This window comes from Podarcis cretensis, assembly GCF_951804945.1.
Source record: "Podarcis cretensis genome assembly, chromosome: 15".
Classification (NCBI taxonomy): domain Eukaryota; kingdom Metazoa; phylum Chordata; class Lepidosauria; order Squamata; family Lacertidae; genus Podarcis; species Podarcis cretensis.
The window spans coordinates 112,858-131,623 of record NC_137185.1 but is presented as its reverse complement, the minus strand read 5'-3'; the positions used below and the strand labels follow the sequence as shown (position 1 = coordinate 131,623).

Genomic DNA, 18,766 nt, shown 5'->3' with positions numbered 1-18,766 from the left:
GCAGAGCCTAGCCATTATGGCCAGTAGCCATCGATAGCCCTCTCCTCCTCCTCCATGAATTTCTCCAGTCCTCTTTTGAAACCATCTAGTTTGGTGGCCATCACTGCCTCCTGTGGCAGGGAGTTCCACAGTTGCGCTGCTTGGAAGGACTTTCTTTGACCTGTCTCGTGTCTCCCAATGCCCCACTTCGCTGGGTGTCCACAAGGTCTAGTGTTATGAGAAAACCATGCATAACTCGCACTGTGTCCCCTCAAATTCACCTTTCCTCCAAGCAAGAAAGCTCAGTGCGCTGCCACCTGTCTGCCTCTCTTCCCCCTCTCCACAGCGTACATCAAGCGTGTGATAGCCCACCCCTCCTTCCACAACATCAACTTCAAACAGGCTGAGAAGATGATGGAGACCATGGACCAAGGAGACGTCATCATCCGCCCCAGCAGCAAAGGAGAGAACCACCTGACGGTCACCTGGAAAGTCAGCGACAACATCTACCAGCACGTGGACGTCCGCGAGGAGGGCAAGGAGAACGCCTTCAGCCTGGGGGCCACCCTCTGGATCAACACAGAAGTGAGTCCGGAGGCAGGAAGCCTGGTGGGCTTGTGGGGAAACCCACCTTGACCCCTCCGCCTGTAACCCTCTCTGCCTTTTCCGCCCCAAGGAATTTGAGGACCTGGACGAGATCGTTGCCCGCTATGTGCAGCCGATGGCGTCCTTCGCCAGAGACCTGCTCAGCCACAAATACTACCAGGATTGCAACGGGGGAGACAGGAAGGTGAGCGCACACACATCTGGGCAGAGCTGAGCTGGGGGGCTTCTCTTTTCAAGGAAGAAGTGAGCCATGGGCGCTCCCTGCCCCTGTGAGTTGGCACTGCCGCTGGGGGAGAGGAACCTCCCAGGGAAAAGAGCCTAACCAGTGCCCACCAGGTAAGGTCAGGGTGCCAGGGGAGGCAATGCTGACTGGGCTTTGCAGCATATCCAAAAGCCCCTTGACTTCCCCCGGGCGGCCATTCAAGGAGGGGAGAAGCCCCTGCTCTGGATCCCCACCCCCTTCAGAAGCAGCGTTGATTCTGTTACTGCTCTGTCCGTGTGCCAGAAACTGGAGGAGCTCCTGATCAAGACCAAGAAGGAGAAGCCCACCTTCATCCCCTACTTCATCTGCGCCTGCAAAGAACTTCCGGGCAAATTCCTGCTGGGCTACCAGCCACGGGGCAAGCCCAGGTGAGTTCCCCGCCGCCCCCGGGATTAGTCCTTGCAGGAACAGGGGAGGTGATAAGGTGCCTCTTGGGGGATCACTTTCCCCCTCCTGCCCACCCCCAACCAACCCCCTTTGGTTTTAGGCTGGGCCATTTCTCCATCTAGCCCCATAATGTCTCCTCTGATGGACAGCGGCTCCCCAAGAAAGAGCAGCTTTCCCGATATCTTCTCAGGAGGTGCTGTGGTCCTTCTGCGTGCCAAGCTAGACTGAGACCCAAGCCTGCTGACAGGCATTATTCCTGATGCTGAAGGGGGTGGGAATGGTCAGAGGCAAGGAGAGGTGTCTTCAGAAGGGGCTTCCAAAGCTCAGGTGCAGAAATGCAGATTCCGAAGTCCATCCAGTTCTCACAACACCTGCAGGAGGGCTTGGGGATGCCTGGCAAGATATATGTTGATGCCCAGGGAGAAAGGGACCTTCCAGGTGTGTCTGGACTCCAGCAACAAAGGAGGAGGATGGGAGTTGGAGCCCAGCAACATCTAGTGCCAACTCCCCGCAAGGTCTGGGCTCTTTCAACAGAGCTGCCATGTTTGGAGAAGGGCTGTTGCTCACTCTAACTCTGAGTGACCTTCTCCACACAGAGATGTCTGTCGATTGGCTCATTGCATTTAGAGAATGCTTTCTTGCAAGGCACCTGAGGTTCTTTACCATTTTAAATTATGAGAATAAGCAAATGTTGCAAGATATTTTCAGGCCAGCTTCAGGAGCTGGTGGCAGGAACTCCCTGGCCTGGCCTTTCTCGCTTTTGCCATCCCTCAGGGCTGACGTGTCTTAAGTAGTCCCAGGAAATGCTGTGTGTGTGTGTGTGTGTGTGTGTGTGTGTGTGTGTGTGTGTTCCTCTTGGGTGGGGATGGCCCAGTCTCCCTGGCCTGGGCCTCATCACTTCCCACCTTGAGATGACTCTGAGCGGGGGTGTTCAACTCAATGTCACCAGGGTGGGGGCCACTTCTCTCCCCGCAGGATTGAGTATGTGACGGTTACGCCCGAAGGCTTCCGGTACCGCAGCCACATCTTTCCCACGGTCAACGGGCTTTTCCGATGGTTCAAGGATCACTATCAGGATCCTGTGCCAGGTAATCCCAGCCCCAATTAGGGGATAAAATTGGGATCAGCGAGAGGCTTCATGTGCATCATGGGGATGCGGGAAAGGCGGCAGCCGTGAACCAGAAAGGCAGCTTCTGACAAAATAGCATGCCCCACTGCGAGGCAGGAGAGAGGCTCAGTGGCCCCTCCAACGTCACCCTAGGGCAGGGGTGGGGAGCCACTGCCCTGCCCCCCCCATTATGATATTGTTTGACTCCTTCCCATTGGCCATGCTGGCCGCAGTGGCAGATGGGAATTGAAGTCCAACAACCTCTGGAGAGCATCAGGTTCCCCCTCCGTGCCCTAGAGCTAGCCAGCCTTCCTCCCTCCTCGGTTGTGAGCACACACTGGGACCTTGTGAGCCTGGGGTGCTGTCAACTTTGAGGACAGGAGGTGCCTGTTGGAACTGGGCCTCCAACCTTCTGCTTCCTGTCTCCCGCTGAAGCAGCCTAGTGGGACGGCCACCCCCAAGTGGTGGTTATGGGGAAAGGAGGCCTGATGGGGCTGGCCAGCTGCTGGAGAGCCGATGGAGAGAGCTTTACTTCCCAACCCCCTGACTGCTAGACTGCCCCCATTCTGTTGCACGCTGGGGGGGGCGGGGGGGGAGATGCAGACCACAGTCCACATGTGCAGCGACTTGGTCAGATCCCCGGTCCCCGCAATTCACCTCTCTTCCCACCCCCAGGAGTCACCCCCAGCAGTAGCAGCAGGACCAGGACTCCGGCTTCCATCAACGCGACTCCTGCAAACATCAACCTGGCAGGTGAGTGCTCTCTACCGCCGCTTCCCCTCCTTTTCCCGCCTGCTCTTGGCGTCTTTGCTCACGGGCTCCGCCTCGCTTCTGCCCCGCAGACCTGACCCGAGCTGTGAACGCCCTGCCACAGAACATGACCTCGCAGATGTTCAGCGCCATCGCGGCCGTGACGGGCCAGGGGCAGAACCCCAACGCCACCCCTGCGCAATGGGCCTCCAGCCAGTACGGCTACGGAGGCAGCGGCGGCGGGAGCAGCGCTTACCACGTAGGTGAACGCAGGAAGAGAGGGGCCGGGTGGGGCAGGGGACTGGGGGGCACCGGGTGGGGCTGCTCTAGACTCGTTCTTCTGGTTTTCGGGGCAGCACATCCCAGCCAGCGCTCTCGCTCTGGTTAAGGTAAGAATCATAGAGTTGGAAGGGTCCCCAATGGTCATTAGTCTGCCCCCCCCCGCCTGCTCTTGATTGTTCACACATCTGCCTTCCTTTGGGAAGGACGGTGGCTCAGCATCTGCCTTGTGTGTGGAAGGTCCCAGGTTCCATCTGGGTTGGGAGACAACCCCTGCCAATCAGTGTAGGCAGCACTGAGCTAGATGGACCCAAAGTCTGACTTGCTTCCTAGCTGGGCATCTTCTTTTCTCAAAGTGTGGGTATCGCAGCGTCGCCTGCCTGCGGTTCCACCGTTTTTCTTCACGTTGCATTTTCTTCCACTAAACAGAGTAGATGAAAGGGAAATCGGCTGCGGGCAAGTGAGTAGCCCCCACTCTAAAGGAATGTGCTGGGGGGGGAGTATGGAGGAGGCAGGCTGGACGCTAGCGAGGGGGAGAGGACGTGAAGGACGCAGCTAAGCTGCCAGCAAGAAAAGGCTTAGCGGAGGAAGAATTTGCTGAGCCGACAGGCAGCGCTTGGCCGGCTGAGCTTGCTAATCGCCCGGCAGGCAGGGGCTGTGAGTGGAAGGGCCTCTGGTCCTCCCACTGACCTGGAATTAAGGGCACTTTCCTCCGCTCTTAATCCTGGCACCTCACAAACACTTGGCAGTGCCCTGCAGAGCGCAGTCAGGAGAGGGGGCTGCATCTCGGGCAGAGGGCATCTGCTTTGCAGGCAGAAGGTCCCTAGTTCAGACCCCAGTGGCTCCTCCAGGTGGGGCTGGGGAAAAGACTTCCTGCCTGAAGCTCCCCTGGAGAGATGCTGCCAGTCTGTGTAGACAGGGCTGAGCTAGATGGAGACAACAGTCTGGTTTGGTATAAGGCAGCCTCCTCTTAAATCGGCCTTTAAGGCGGAACCATGAGGACCAGGATCTTGTTACATTTTTAGGGAAAGAGCAGCAGCTCAGGAGCAGAGCACCTGCTTCGCATGCGGAAGGTGCCTGGCTCAGTCTATTTTTACTCAGCGTTAACTGCTTTTCATTCTGAATTTTGAACGGCTGTAATGCACACTGGCACCTGCCATTAAAGGGTGGGTTATAACGATGATGAGGGGCTGGGAATGCCCCCCAACTTGAAGCCTTGCAGAGCTGCTGACTCGGCAGAAGGCAGCCTCCTTTGACCTCCCGTCTCTTGATGGCACACGGACTGGCTTGAAACTGAAGGGGTAACAGTGGGCAGAAAGAATATTTGACAGAGAGCAGTCCAGACTCGGAGGCAGAAGAAGAAGCCAGTGGTCTCCCTCTCCCCCATGGTCTCCCCGAACCAGAAGAGGCATGAAGAGGGAGAAGCAGAGGCAGGTGCATTGGCATAGTCTCAGATTGCTTGTGAGGGACCTGGTGGGGGAGGGAGGTTTAGGCAGATGTGGGAAAGCAGGGACCTCTTCCTCAGTCCCCACAACTGCCTCATAGGGGCAAGACCTACCAGAACCAGTTGCTGTTCTTACTAGGCCTGGCCTCCTGAGTCAACTTTGCTTCCTTGAATAAAGAGTTAACATCACTGACGCCGTGTGATTGATTGTTCACCTGCTCCTGACAGCTGGCCGCCTGCGCCCATGACTGTGGCCCCACAAGCTCCTTTTTGATGCTCCCACTTAGCCCTTTTTCGTCATTGGCTAATCTGTACTTTAATCTCTTTTTCTCTCTCTCTTGTCCCAGGTCTTCACGACTCCTGCCCAGCAGCCGGTGGCCACCCCACTTCTGACCCCCAGCTACTCCTACACGACCCCCAGCCAGCCCATCACCACCCCCCAGTACCACCAGCTCCAGGCCAGCACCACGCCCCAGTCCACCCAGTCTCAGCCCCAGTCCCAGCCGTCCTCCAGCTCAGCGCAGAGGCAGCAACCCAAGTGAGTGCTGCAAAAAGGCTCCTTGTTTTATTATTTACTTTAATGACGTTGCATTTCTATCCCACCTTTTCCTCCAAGGAGCTCAAGGCGATGTACATGGTTCTCATTTAATCCTCACGGCAACCCTGTTTGGTAGGCTAGGCTAAGACCCAGTGAGCTTCATGGTCCTAGTCCAGTGCTCTAACCACTATGCCACACTGGTTCATGATGGAGAAGTGGGGAGGTTGGAGAGGGAAGGGGGGAGAAGAAGAAACCATGGATGGAGAAAATTGGGGTGGGGTGAGACAAGGAGGAAAGGGCAGCACGGTTCAGTCAATTGATCAGTTGGGTTAAAAATATTCTTGATGTTTGGGGAGATTTGTAGAACACCTGGAGAGGGAAGGCTGGATTAAAACAAGCACTTTTTTCAAAACCAAAAATTAAAAACAATGGCAGGCACCTCTTTAGAAGAGACTCCCCCCCCCCTATGTTTTGTGTGCATTTCAGTCTCTCTCACAGACTCCTCCAAGGCAGCGCTCACCTACTGCAGCATCTCCAGGTAGGGCTGAGGGGGGACCCTCTGCCTGGAACCTTTGACATAGCTCTGGTGTATGTCTCTAAACCGTAGTCCTGCACCAAGAGCTCCAGACACACAGCACTCTCTGGATCAGCCCAGCGTTCAAAACGCCCATTGTTCTAGGCGCATTTTGCGACAGGGAATTCGCGCAAGTAGTTTCTGAGCTCTGAGGAGCAGTACTGCGCCTAAGATTTCAGGTTAAAACTGCAGACTGGAAGGAAAGGAGGACATTTTTCTGCCTCCCCACTTCCAGCCAGTTTCTGAAGATAGGAGAAGAAACTCTCTTAAGGGATGGGCATTGGAAGGACTAGGCCATGTGAAAAATGAGCATAATAGTTTAGCCGCAGTTCATTCATTTTCAGCTTTGCATTCTTGTTATTTAAAAAAGTGTGCCTAGATATTCTGTTGTTGCTCCCGTAACTTCGGTTTAAGGTGCCCTTTAGCCTCCAACTTTCCTCTCTCTGTTTCTAACACTGGATTGGCCCGTTGTCCTTGACCTCCTTCCTCTCTCCCCCCCGCACAGGTCCAGCAGCCACACGGCCATCGACTGGGGCAAGATGGCGGAGCAGTGGCTGCAGGAGAAGGAGGCCGAGCGGAGGAAGCAGAAGCAGCGGCTGACCCCCCGCCCCTCGCCCAGCCCCATGATCGAGAGCACGCCCATGTCAGTCGCCGGAGACGCCACCCCGCTGCTAGATGAGATGGACCGGTAGTCCTGCTCCCCTCGCTGCTGCCGGACCCCCTCCCTCCCTCCTGCCGGCTGGCCACCTCCATCGGGGTCTTTGTTTCCTTTGCTCTGGACACTCGAGGCATGTGCCAGGGACGCTGGGCAGTGCCCTCCTTGTGGGTTGGAGAGGAGAGGCCCTTGTGTATATACTGGCAGCGGAGGCAGTCTTTCTGCTGGGCGGGGCGCCAGTCCTGACCCGGCTCTCCCGCTGCTCTTCTGCGCTTTGCTCTCGCAGCCGGCGTCAGCCGGTCCTCCCGCCAGCGATGTTCTCTTTTTCCGAAACCGCCCCTGGAGTGCTGGCCAGATCCGGCTGCGTGGAGGAATAAAACCTTCGGGGTTGGGGGGGCAAGGGGTTCCAGGAGAGGGTCTCTGCCAGTGACTGGGCCAGGGTTTGCTCTCTCAGTCTCTCTCTCTGTGTCTGTCTGTCTTTCTCTCCCTCCTTCTTCGCTCGTTGCCTGTATTTGTATGTATGAAAAGGGCTTTGCTTTTGCCCACCCCCCTGGCATGCGAGGGGGGGACGCTCCATGGCTGGAAGAGAATCCAGCCTCCCTCGCCCATCAGCTGGCTTTTCCTTGGCACACCCTCTCCGGGACAATATTTATTCAGTTGTGTTACTTTTCAAAAAAAGGAGACTGCAGAGTTGAACCTGGGGCGACCGCGGCTTTTGTTTGGGAGCTGCGAAGTACCGGGAGAGTGAGAGTTTTGCGGCGGCCTGAATGCCAAGTAGTGCTCCCCCCCTTTACCCACCCCACTGCCCCCCCTCCGCTCACTCCCAACACCACCGAGGAATAAATAGTGTTTCTACTGAACCTTTGTGGAGGTTTTCTCTCTCCTTGCTTGCCAGCCAAAGAGGGCAGAGACTGAGTCTGACTGGACTCCCTTGCACAAAACCCAGGGCCAAAGCGGGGGCAGTGGGGAGGTTGTGTGTGAGGGGCGGGAGGGAATCTGTGGGGTAGGAGGAACTGGCTTGTGGGGGGGGGACTCTGGAGATGCAGGGATTTAAGTGCCTTCCTTTTCTGCCCAATCTCCTGTGGGTGTGGGGCTGGGGACAGCTCACCAAGCCCCAGCAACTGTGCCAGCCCTGCAGGGGTGGACAAAGGCTCTGCCTCAATTCCTGAGTGGCGGATCAGGGCCAGGCCATGTCTGCCATTTCTCTCCTTCCTCCCCAACCCTTTCCCGTCCCTGTGAACCTTGGGCCTGGTCTCTGGAGGTGCTCTGTGCAGCGGGGTGGGGGGCATGCTCCTCTTGCCTTGTGCTCTGGAGCCTCCACCAGGTGGAGTCCCTTTGTCGCTTTGTGACTTGTCCTCTCAACAATGAAATCCTTGCTCCTTAGGGTGGCTGTGTGGCTGCTCCTGGGAAGCCAGGAGGAGTCTTTGCCTCTCCAAGCACCATCTCTGCCAGAAGCTGTTTGCTCTCCTTTGCACTCTCATATTCTGGCTGACCTCCCCCAACCCACCCTGGCTTTCTCACTGTGATTTGCACAGCACTGGATTTTGCCACAATTTCCTCCCACCCTGCCCAGCATCCCTAGAATTGCTGCTTTCCATTTTGTTTTTTAAAAGAAACTTTCCCAAGCAATGACTAAAAAGCCCGCTGTCCCACCTCTGCCAGCTGTTCCCCATTTGTCTCTTTGGATGGGCCTGCTCTGGCATCCCTGCCCACTTGGTCTGCCTTGAAGCTGCCCAATTCGGCTCCATCCCTGCGTTTTGGGTGTGAGCCTGGAGCAGTTCCGCTGTTCCTGCAAAGAGGCAACAGCAGCTGCCTGCGGAGTCTCTGCAGGATCCCTGTTGCCTCATTCAAGGCAGGAAAGGGCACTCCCATCCTTTCAGAAACAGGGCAGGCATCTCTGAGGACGCCACCCCAGTCTTAACTCCTGCAGTCTAAACATAAGCCTGTTTGGGCGCGAGAGCGGTGAAGCCGCTGCTTTGAATTTGGAGAGGTTGCAGGGTGCTCTTTCATAGAATCGTCAGGTTGGAAGGGAGCCCCCTCTGCAGTACAAGGATCACCACTAAAGGTCAGGAGCCCTGGTGTTGCTGGAGTCCAATCAGCCCCAGCCAGCAAGGGATGATGGGAGTTGGAGTCCAGAGGCCTCTGCATGACCCCATGCTTTAAACGTCCACCCAGGGATCTGGAATCTACTTCTAGCTTGCTTTTGTGATTATTAAATTTGTTGGCCACTATCTTGCCCAGGGCAACCCAAAGCAACTTAAAAACAAACAAAAAACCCACAACGGTACACTAAAATGGGGGGTGTGTGTGTGGAAATAAATTTAAAACCCTCTACTCAAAGGCCCCGTTCTCGTGTTGCTACTCTCCAGACTTCTTGTGGAGGAGGGCCTCTGGTGACAATCACAGCAGGTCGGTTCATATGTGGAGAGGCAGTCCTTGAGGTATAATAATAATAATAATAATTTATTTATAACCCACCCATCTGGCTGAGTTTCTCCAGCCACACTGGGCGGCTTCCTATTGAGTGTTAAAAACAATACAGCATTAAATATTAAAAACTTCCCTAAACAGGGCTCACCCTAGTTTTAATACCCATGGTTTAAACTGCGGAACTCCCTCCCACAGGAAGCAGCGACGGCCACCAACCTGGGTGTCTTTAGAAGTTTTATTAGACCATTCCCTGGAGGAGAGGACGATTGGTGGCTCCAACCGGGATCGCTTTACTCTGCCTCCACAAATGGAGCCAGGGATGCTTCTGAATCCCAGTTGCTGAAAGCCACAGGAGGGGAGAGTTGCTCTTGTGGGCATCTGGGTAGCCGCTGGGGGAACAGGAGGCTGAGCTAGATGGGCCACTGGCCTGATCCAGCCGATTCTTACTGTGTTCTCTGTGTGAGCTGACAGGTTCACCCTTTGCCTACGGCAGGAGCCGTATCTTGTAACAGCTGTTTGACAGTGGAACAGTCACCCTAGAGAGGTGGTAGAATCCCCTTCCTTGGAGGTTTTTAAGCTGAGGTTGGACGGTCATCTGCAATGGATCCTAGAATCATAGAATCCTAGAGTTGGAAGAGACCACAAGGGCCATCGAGCCCAACCCCCTGCCAAGCAGGAAACACCATCAGAGCACTCCTGACATATGGTTGTCAAGCCTCTGCTTAAAGACCTTCAAAGAAGGAGACTCCACCACACTCCTTGGCAGCAAATTCCACTGTCGAACAGCTCTTACTGCTTTAGTTGAGATTCCTGCATTGCAGGGGGTTGGACTAGATGACCCTGGGGTTCCCTTCCAACTCTACAATACTACATTGGCTCCCAGTACGTTTCCGAGCACAATTCAAAGTGTTGGCAGAGCCTTTAGAGCCCTAAATGGCCTCGGTCCAGTATACCTGAAGGAGCGTCTCCACCCCCATCATTCTACCCGGACACTGAGGTCCAGCTCCGAGGGCCTTCTGGCGGTTCCCTCACTGCGAGAAGCCAAGTTACAGGGAACCAGGCAGAGGGCCTTCTCGGTCGTGGCACCCGCCTTGTGGAACGCCCTCCCATCAGATGTCAAAGAGAACAACAACTACCTGACATTTAGAAGACATCTGAAGGCAGCCCTGTTTAGGGAAGCTTTTGATGTTTGATGCATTACGGTATTTTAATATTTTGTTGGAAGCCGCCCAGAGTGGCTGGGGAAGCCCAGCCAGATGGGCGGGGTATAAATAATAAATTATTATTATTATTATTATTATTATTGACATGTAATAGGGAGCCTCTGGACTGCAGTGGAGTTCAACTGGAAGTATTTGCCTCCCTGCTCAGAGTGGCTCTTCAGAGGTGGTTGAGAAACCCAGCAAGGTGGGAGAGTGAAGACCAGATATGCAGGGTGGTGGGAAAAGATGGGGAAAGGCTCAGGCCCATCAGGAAGGGTCCTGGCTTGGTGGTGGGGTCAGACCCCGGGGGTAATCCCTGCCCGAAAGCCTGGAAGGCTTCAGCCAGTCAGGGATGATGGGAGTTGTAGTCCAACAACATCTGGGGACCCACAGGTTGGGAACCGCTGGTTTAGACAATGCTGGGGTGAATGGACCAATGATCTGACTCCATGTATGGCAGTTTATTGGGTTCCCAATCAAATCACCCCTTTATTCAGACCATGAGGACTGGGAACTTCATTTTAGGTGGGGAGTGCCACAGGTCTGTAGCAGAGTATCTGCTTCGCATGCGGAAGGTCCCGGGCTCTGCCCTGATGGCATCTGCAGTTAAGGCTGGCACAGAGCCCTGCCTGAAACCCTGGAGATTCATTGCTGCCAGTTGATGCAGATAACACTGTGCTGCCAAGGAGGCTTTGGGTGCGAATCCTGCCAACTCTAGGGTTCTGAAATTCTAGATGGAACAAATCTGACTTGGTGGAAGACAGCGTCCTTTGCAACCTTTGCAAAGACAAATCTTTGGCCGCAGGTCCCTAGGGAAAGAAGGAAGACCTGGAAGCGCAGAAACTGTAAATCAAAGGTGTAAAAATGCTGGAAATTTGAGAGCATGGGCTTTAAAGGCTGCTCCTGTTGGCAGAATCTCTTTCCTCTCTCATCTGGGAGCAGCAACCTTGATTTCCCCTTCGTGTCCAGAACACCAGTGGCCTTTCATGAAGAAGCCAGAGAAGGCGAGGAGTGCTCAGCAGGCAGACCATTCCTACCCAGAGCCTCTCAAGGAAGGGATACCAATTGGCCTCCACCTGTGAGCAGTCAACATCTGGGGAGGCAGACCCCCTCCTGAAGTATGGGGAAATGAGCCAAAAGTGCATATCCTTTGGTGGGCCCTTCCAACTCTTCGATTCTAAGGGTCCCACCACACCCTGAATGCACTTGGTGCTTTGTGCAGGATTCAGCAGCCTGAGAACCATCCCTGGGTTACAACACCAAAAAAAACATGTTCTGGTCCTTTAGATTTAGCTAAGGAGGTCACAAAGGATGAGATTCACAAGCTGCTTTATTTTTCATCATAACATCATAGAATAGGAAGGGACTGTCTGCATTGCAATCCCTTGCAATGCAGACATTGATGCTAAAGAACTCCCAAGTCGAAACAAAATTTTAAACAATAAATAAAAAATTCCTTCCAGAAGCACCTTAGAGACCAACTAAGTTTGTTATTGGTATGAGCTTTCATGTGCATGCACACTTCTTCAGATACACAAAGGCTCATGCCAATAACAAACTTAGTTGGTCTGTTAAGGTGCTACTGGAAGGGTTTTATTTTTTTTATTGTGTTTCGACTATGGCAGACCAACACGGCTACCTACCTGTAACTAGAACTCCCAAGTGTTCAGGATCAAGCTGTTTCTCTCTACCTGAGGACTGTCTATCTGTCCTGGAAGAAACAAGCATTTCTGATCACTTACTCTCTCTATTTTTCAGCAAACTGCAGCAGCGTCAGGGTTAGGGAGCCTTGGTCCAAAACACCTGGGGAGCGACATCAGGTTGGCACCAACTGGGCTTGGGGCTTGAGCCCTGAGGCCTTCTGCCTGCAGAGCAACTGCTCTGTCCCCCTGTGCCCCCTTGGCAGAGCTATTGGGGGTTTGGGAGGTGGTCTTGTGTCCTGTTTTGCTTCTGCCACCTGGCAGACGAAATCCCGCAAAATGCAAGCAAACAGGCTCCAGTTTGCACGACTTGGCAGGATTTCATTCTCGAGTGCATGTATAGACTTCCTGGGGTGGGGCACTTGGTGCCAGTGGACTTTGGCAGGCAAGCACCTTTTGACTGGGCAGGGTGGGTGCCAGGCACCCTCAACTCTTCCAGACCCCCCCCCCTCCATTGATGTTTCCCTGCCCTCCCCTGGAGGGGAGCACACAAGTAAAGTCAGGGTCTTTGGGCTCAATCTGATTCTGCCTGTTTATTACGCAGCCTGGACTGCAGAGACCTTGCCCCCCGAGTCTGGGTGGGGCAAATGCTGGGACCGTCCATCTCTCTCCCTGAGATGCCTCCTCCTCCCTTTCCTCTTCCTCGAAGGAGGCTGGACAGTGGGGGGCCTGGGGGTGGCCTTGGGCAGAGCAGTTGGTTCTCTGCCCCCTGGTTCGGCCAATCCCGCAGGGTCGTCGCCAAGGATGGCATTGAACAGATCTTCCTCCCCTAAGTCCGGACGCCCCACGGGGTCTTGGAAGTCCACCTTGGCCGGCTCTTGCTCCACCAGCTGCTTTGGGAAGGTGGCGGGGTCCTCTCTCGCCGGATGAGGAACGGTTGCAGCCTTTGCCGCCGCCTTCTTCTTCTTCAAGCCTTTCCCCCTTCTGCCTTTTCTTCCTTTGCCCTTGCCCTTCCGCTGCTTCCTGGGGGTGTCGCTGGGTCTCGCCTGGGGGGCAGGAGTGGCCCCAGCCACTGCCACAACAGCCGGGTCCGGTTTGCGGGGAAGAGGAGATGAACCCGCCGACAGATGGAAGGAGGTGGTGGTGGTGGAAGACTTTGCTGGGGGCGGCTGACGGGTTGCCAGCCCATCTATGAGCCCCCCGCCGTATTCGTACAGCACCGGATCTTGCGCCACGGCAACTGCCACGGTTGTGTAGTTCTTGCACCTGGCAAAAATTGAGCAGACACATAACCAGGAGTTGCAGGGATTCCCTGAGCACACAGGGGAAACTTCACAGGCTGGGGGCATCACTTTGGTTCGTTTCAAAGTAGGGATGCTGAGGACTAGAAACCTGACCGCTTTTTAAAGCAGGGGTGGGGAATCCTGTGGTCTTCCAGGTGTTGCTGGACTTCAGGTCCTGCTAACCCCAGGGAGGGTGATGGGAGGTGAAGCCCAACGAATTTCCCCACCTCTGCTTTAAAATGAAAGAGATCAAGTTTCTAGTCCTTGTGCTACCATTGCTTCAGAAGTCAGATGATTAGCTGGGGAGATGAGGTGTGTGTTTTAAGGCCTGGCAGTGCTTCTGGCACCCATAGCCACACATCTGTGACTAACACCAGCAGAATAAATTACATGCATGGAAAGAAAATGTGCATTTTTTCCATATTTGCATACAGCAGATGTTTGCAGAATCTGGATTATTCTGGAGCAGGTTCCTTATGTTTCATTTTAAGGCCAAGTCCAGCCAGCCCTAGTTGCAGGCTCCCTTCTTGATAATTGATTTGAATACATTCTGATGCTCCCAGGTGAGTGTTGCAAAAGTGCTTTTGTAACTGAAGAGCATAGAAAAGATAAAGCCCACTAAAACCAAACTGCAGCTTTTCAAGCAATGATATAAAAATCACCTTAAAGAATTTAAAATGTGCAACCTCATTGAAAACCGCGATTCTACCAGCAGAAAAGAAAACCAGGCAGCCTCTGTCTTGAATAAAAGCTAGGAATGGGGAGGGAGGCAACCAGGCCGGAATCCCCAGAGGGAGAAGTGTTGGACAGTATGGCATAGTGGTTAGAGTGTCAGACTAGAATCTGGGTTCAGATCCCCCTGCACTCAGCCATGAAGCTCCCTGGTTGTGACTTTGGGCCAGTCACTGTCTCTCAGCCTAATCTGCCTTGCAGGCTTTTAAGTGCAATAAGAAAATAGCACAAAAGTCATCATCAACAACATCCCCTCTGCTCATTCCTTCCCTTGTTTCCCTCTGCATTCAAAGCAGCCTCTCCCAATTCCCAGCCCCTCTGTTTGTGCTTTGATGGAAAAGCCCGCTCTGTTCTGCTGCGGCAATAATAGCAGAGCCATTCCTTGAGCACTCATCCTGCTTCTGTTGCTCAAGTTTGAAGAGGAGGTTGCTGGGGCAGAGAAGGAACTAAAAGCCACTTACCAGATGTAGAGATAAGGCTCCACACATTGCTCTTTGTAGGCAAACTCAAAGCAAGGCACTTGGATGACGTTGAAGAAGGCCTGGCCCACCACGCGGGAGGCTGTGTCGTTCACGGCTCGCAGGCATGCCTTTAACCTATAAAAGGAAGGCGGAGGGGTTTCCATTTCACTTATTCTGCATAGAATAAACATCTAGCTTTTCCATTTGAAAAATCCCAAGGGGGCTCTGAAAACACATCCTTTTAATTTTTGTATTTATTTTTTTTAAAACCCCACACTAACCTTGTGTTGTGCATTGCAGAGGGTTGGACTGGATGACCCTTGGGTTCCCTTCCAACTCTACAGTTCTGTGCCATTGGGGATTGAACCTGGGCCCTTCTGCATGCAAAGCCAGAGCTCAAACCCTGGCAACCCCCTGACGTCTTGGTCTTGTGTTGTTTGAGGTTTTCTATGTTATAACACACAATAGCTGCACAGATTTCTGTCGCCTTATCTGGGCTGGCCTTGAAGATCTGGGTGTTTGGAAGAAATATATGGAGGGGGAGGCAGGATTGAAGAGGGGCTGCTCCTCCTCACTTTTGGAAACTGCAGGGCCGGAGTTTTACACAAGAGGCAATAGCTCAGTTGGTTAGAGCGTGGTGCTGGTAACCCGCTAAGGTTGTGGGTTTGATCCCCATATGAGACAGTTGCCTATTCTTGCATGGCACTACCATCACTACCGGGACGTGGGTGGCGCTGTGGGTTAAACCACTGAGCCTAGGACTTGCCGATCAGAAGGTTGGTGGTTTGAATCCCCGCGACGGGGTGAGCTCCCATTGCTCGGTCCCTGCTCCTGCCAAACTAGCAGTTCGAAAGCGCGACAAAGTGCAAGCAGATAAATAGGTACCGCTCTGGTGGGAAGGTAAACAGCGTTTCTGTGTGCTGCTCTGGTTCACCAGAAGCGGCTTAGTCATGCTGGCCACATGACCCGGAAGCTGTACGCCGGCTCCCTTAGCCAGTAAAGCGAGATGAGCGCCGCAACCCCAGAGTCGGTCATGACTGGACCTAATGGTCAGGAGTCCCTTTACCTTTACCATCACTGCCATTCTGTGGTTCTGTGTTTTGGGGGCCCTGCAGAAACTTCCTCCCAAACCCTGCCCCTCCCTTCTGCTCACCTGTTATCGCAGTCGCAGTGGCTGATGGTGTGCCATCGGAAATTGTGGTACCCGTACTTGTAGGTGAAAGGGTGGATGACGTGCTGGCAGTGGTCGTGTTCCCGGCAGCACCTGTCCGTCTCCTGGTGAGCTCCTGAAAGAGGGCGGGAGGGATTGGAAGGCGGCAGGTAAAATTAAGAAGACCAGCCTAGGTATGACTTTAGAAACAATGGCTCCACAAGCTCATCCCCTGTGTCCCCTCCCCTACCCCGAAAAAGCATCCTTCAGAATAGCAGCATGCATGACCCACTAAGGTAGAGGGCAACACAGTAAAATTCGCAACAGGAACAATAATAGAATTGGAAGGGACCACCAGGGTCATCTAGTGCCCAGTGTGGAGATCAAACCCACAACCCTGAGCTTAGGAGTCCCATGCTCTGCTGACTGAGCTATTCCTGCTATCGACTGAATGTCTATTCAAAACCCACTTGAACTACTTAGTTTGGTTAATTCAACAAAACTGATGAACTTGATGAGCAATGCCAACTTTTCAAAGTCTGAGAGTTGCTTGCACCTCCAGCACTTCTTGCTGCCCCCTGGCATCTTAGCACCCCCCAGGTAATCCCACAGTCCCCCTAGGGGGCACTGCCACCCTCCCTGGTCCAAGCCATGCAGCTGCCCTTTGGGCTCCTCCTCCGGTCAGCCCCCATCATCATCATCATCACATAGCTGTGGTCACAGGAGGACACAGGATGGCCCTCTGTCCCGGATGCTTGAGCTGAGATTTCTGCACTGCAGGGGGTTGGGCTAGATGACCCTTGGGGGGTCCCTTCCAACTCTACAGTTCTATAATTCTATGACACATTTCTAAGAGGAGAAGAAAAAGATGTTAATTGATGACTCTGAGCTCTTCTTTAAAAAAAATAAATTCATTTTTCATTTTCATTCATTACATAATCTCAAATTCTTAACGTTTACTATATATTCCTCCCTCCCTCCCTCCCCTCCAAGACTTCCCCCAACTTGCGTTTCTGGTTTGTTTTCTATTTTCACCCACTTTGCTATCTCCCAACAGAAAAGGTTATTAATAACATAACTTCAAACCTAAAAACATAAGAAAATTAAATACATCATCTTATTTCACTATCTTCTAAACATTTTCTGATGCCAATAATGTGGATGTTTATTTAAATAAATAAATAATTAAATAGATGACTCCTAGCCATAGCTGTCAACATTTCCCTTTTTTAAAGGGAAATTCCCTTATTCCGAATAGAATTCCTCACAAGAAAAAGGAAAAGTTGACAGCTATGCTCCTAGCTCTGACTTTCCCTAGAGACCTTAGATTCTAAGATCAATCATAATCATCATCAATAATAATAATTACTATTATTAACATTATTGCAATTTACTACCCGCCCTGCATCCTAAGGTCCCAGGATGGGGTGCAACGATTGATTGATTGATTGCATTTCACAGAATTGTAGCGTTGGAAGGGACCCTAAGGGCCATCTAGTTCAGCCCCCTGAAATACAGGAATTCTCCGCTAAAGCATCTCTGACCAGTGGCGTAGCGTGGGTTGTCAGCACCCAGGGCAAGGCAAGTAATTTGCGCCCCCTAACCTGTGGATTTGCGCCCCCTAACCCTACCCCTACCCCTACCCCTAACCCCCAGATGTTGCGCCCGGTTCGGCCGGGCCCCCCCTGCACCCCTCACGCTACGCCACTGTCTCTGACAGATGGCCACCCAACCTTTTCTTAAAAACCTTCAGGGAAGTAGAGTCCACTCTTCCTGTTGGAAAGTTCCCCCTGACATTTAGTCGGAATTTCCTTTCTTTCTTGCAACTTGAAGCCATGGGTGCGAGTTCAAGGTGGAGAAGCATGGTTCTCCACCCCGCTCATTGACTCCCGACAACAACCCTGTGAGTTAGGTCAGGCTGACGGAGGCAGTGTCTGCTCCAAGGACACCTGATGAGCTCCATGGCGGAGTGGGGGACTCGAACCCTGGTCTCCCAGGTCCTAGCCCGACCCTCTAAGCACTACGCCACACTGCCTCTCTCAAACATTGCGCTGTTCCATCCTTCCAGTCTTCACGATGGAAGGATGGAAGACTGAAGAAACCCCAATTAAAGAATCATGGCAAGAAAAATTGATGGACTATGCAGAACTGGCAAAACTGACATATAAGCTACGGGACAAGGATAACTGGGACTTTAAAGATGAATGGGAACCCTTGAAGACGCAACAAAGCGAACTGGACTCCTTGGCTGGTTTTGAATAAACATTCACAAACCTTTTATTGATAATAATCAGCTAAATAGTTTGAGGATCTATACAACTGTGCAACATGCAGAAAACAGCATTTTTAGAGAAATCAAAAGACTGGAACTGAGAGAAGTCGGGGGGTGGGTGGGTTCTGTGGGGGGAGGGAGGAAAAATGGGGGGGGAATAAGGATGATATGTTTCTGGATAATATGTTTTGTTTTAATTTTGAATAAAAAAGTTATTTAAAAAACAAACAAACAAACATTGCGCCTTTCCAAGTATCCGGAGGGCGCCAAGTTGGCGAAGCAAGAGGCTCCTGGCTGGAGAAATCCCCCTCCGCCGTCCCCTCCCGCCCCGCGCCTTCTCCATCTCCCGTTAGTTACCCAGTTCTTCGTAGCTCTCCGCGATGTTGCCGGCTCCGCACCAGAGTGTCCCCGGGTAGGTGAAGCCGCGCTTGGTCCGGCGCCGGGAGGAAGCCTCTCTGCCGTCCGCGCCGTCGAGGCAGGCTGCCTTGGCTTCTTCCATCCCGGGGAAGTCGGGCTCCTCCTCCTCCTGCGCCCCTGCGGAACAGCGGCTCAGGAACGCGGCCACCTCCCGGGGCTCCGCGGAGACGCTGCAGCCGCTCAGGCCGGCGCGTCGTCGGGGCGCCCAAGTGGCGCTCAGGAGCTCCTTCCCGTCGGACGCCTCCAAGCGGAGCACGCCGGCCGCTAGCGGGCTGCGGAGGACGCAGAGGGCCGCCGGGGGCCGGACCGGGCCGGACCCAGCCCCCGCTAGCAGCAGCAGCAGCAGCAGCAGCAGCAACAGCGGCAGCGACGTGCCAGGCATCGCGGCGGGAGCCACGACGGAGCGGGCGGCGGCGGCTCGCTTTCAGCACCAGGGCGCAGAGACAGCGCCCGGCGCGCCCGGCGCCTTTTAAGCCCCGCCGTGCGGTGGCCTGATCCGCGGGGAGGGGAGGGGCCGGAGCCCTCTCTCCCTCCCTCCCTCTCTCCCCCGCTCCAAATCTCGACGGGCTCCCAGCTCTGGGAAGCAGAAAGCTCAGG

General features: G+C 53.7%; 2 protein-coding genes across 2 annotated transcripts in view; one reads left to right on the top strand and one right to left on the bottom strand.

Moving 5' to 3' along the window:
- SUPT6H (SPT6 homolog, histone chaperone and transcription elongation factor) overlaps positions 1-7,442 on the top strand; it is a 42,359-nt gene extending 34,917 nt beyond the window's left edge. The window contains exons 30-37 of the mRNA XM_079955959.1: positions 326-564; positions 656-769; positions 1,091-1,215; positions 2,210-2,322; positions 3,018-3,095; positions 3,185-3,351; positions 5,163-5,353; positions 6,433-7,442. Coding sequence (XP_079812085.1) covers positions 326-564; positions 656-769; positions 1,091-1,215; positions 2,210-2,322; positions 3,018-3,095; positions 3,185-3,351; positions 5,163-5,353; positions 6,433-6,619 — 1,214 coding nt within the window. The 3' untranslated portion in view covers positions 6,620-7,442. The remainder of the gene's footprint in view (positions 1-325; positions 565-655; positions 770-1,090; positions 1,216-2,209; positions 2,323-3,017; positions 3,096-3,184; positions 3,352-5,162; positions 5,354-6,432) is intronic.
- A 4,084-nt stretch (positions 7,443-11,526) lies between these two features.
- Positions 11,527-18,566, bottom strand: PROCA1 (protein interacting with cyclin A1). Its single transcript, XM_079955968.1, has 4 exons — positions 18,110-18,566; positions 15,484-15,616; positions 14,331-14,465; positions 11,527-13,120 (listed from the first exon to the last, which is right to left on the bottom strand). The coding sequence occupies exons 1-4, from the start codon at positions 18,549-18,551 to the stop codon at positions 12,451-12,453; spliced, it is 1,380 nt and encodes a 459-aa protein (XP_079812094.1). The 5' UTR covers positions 18,552-18,566; the 3' UTR covers positions 11,527-12,450.
- Between the last annotated feature and the right edge of the window lie 200 nt (positions 18,567-18,766).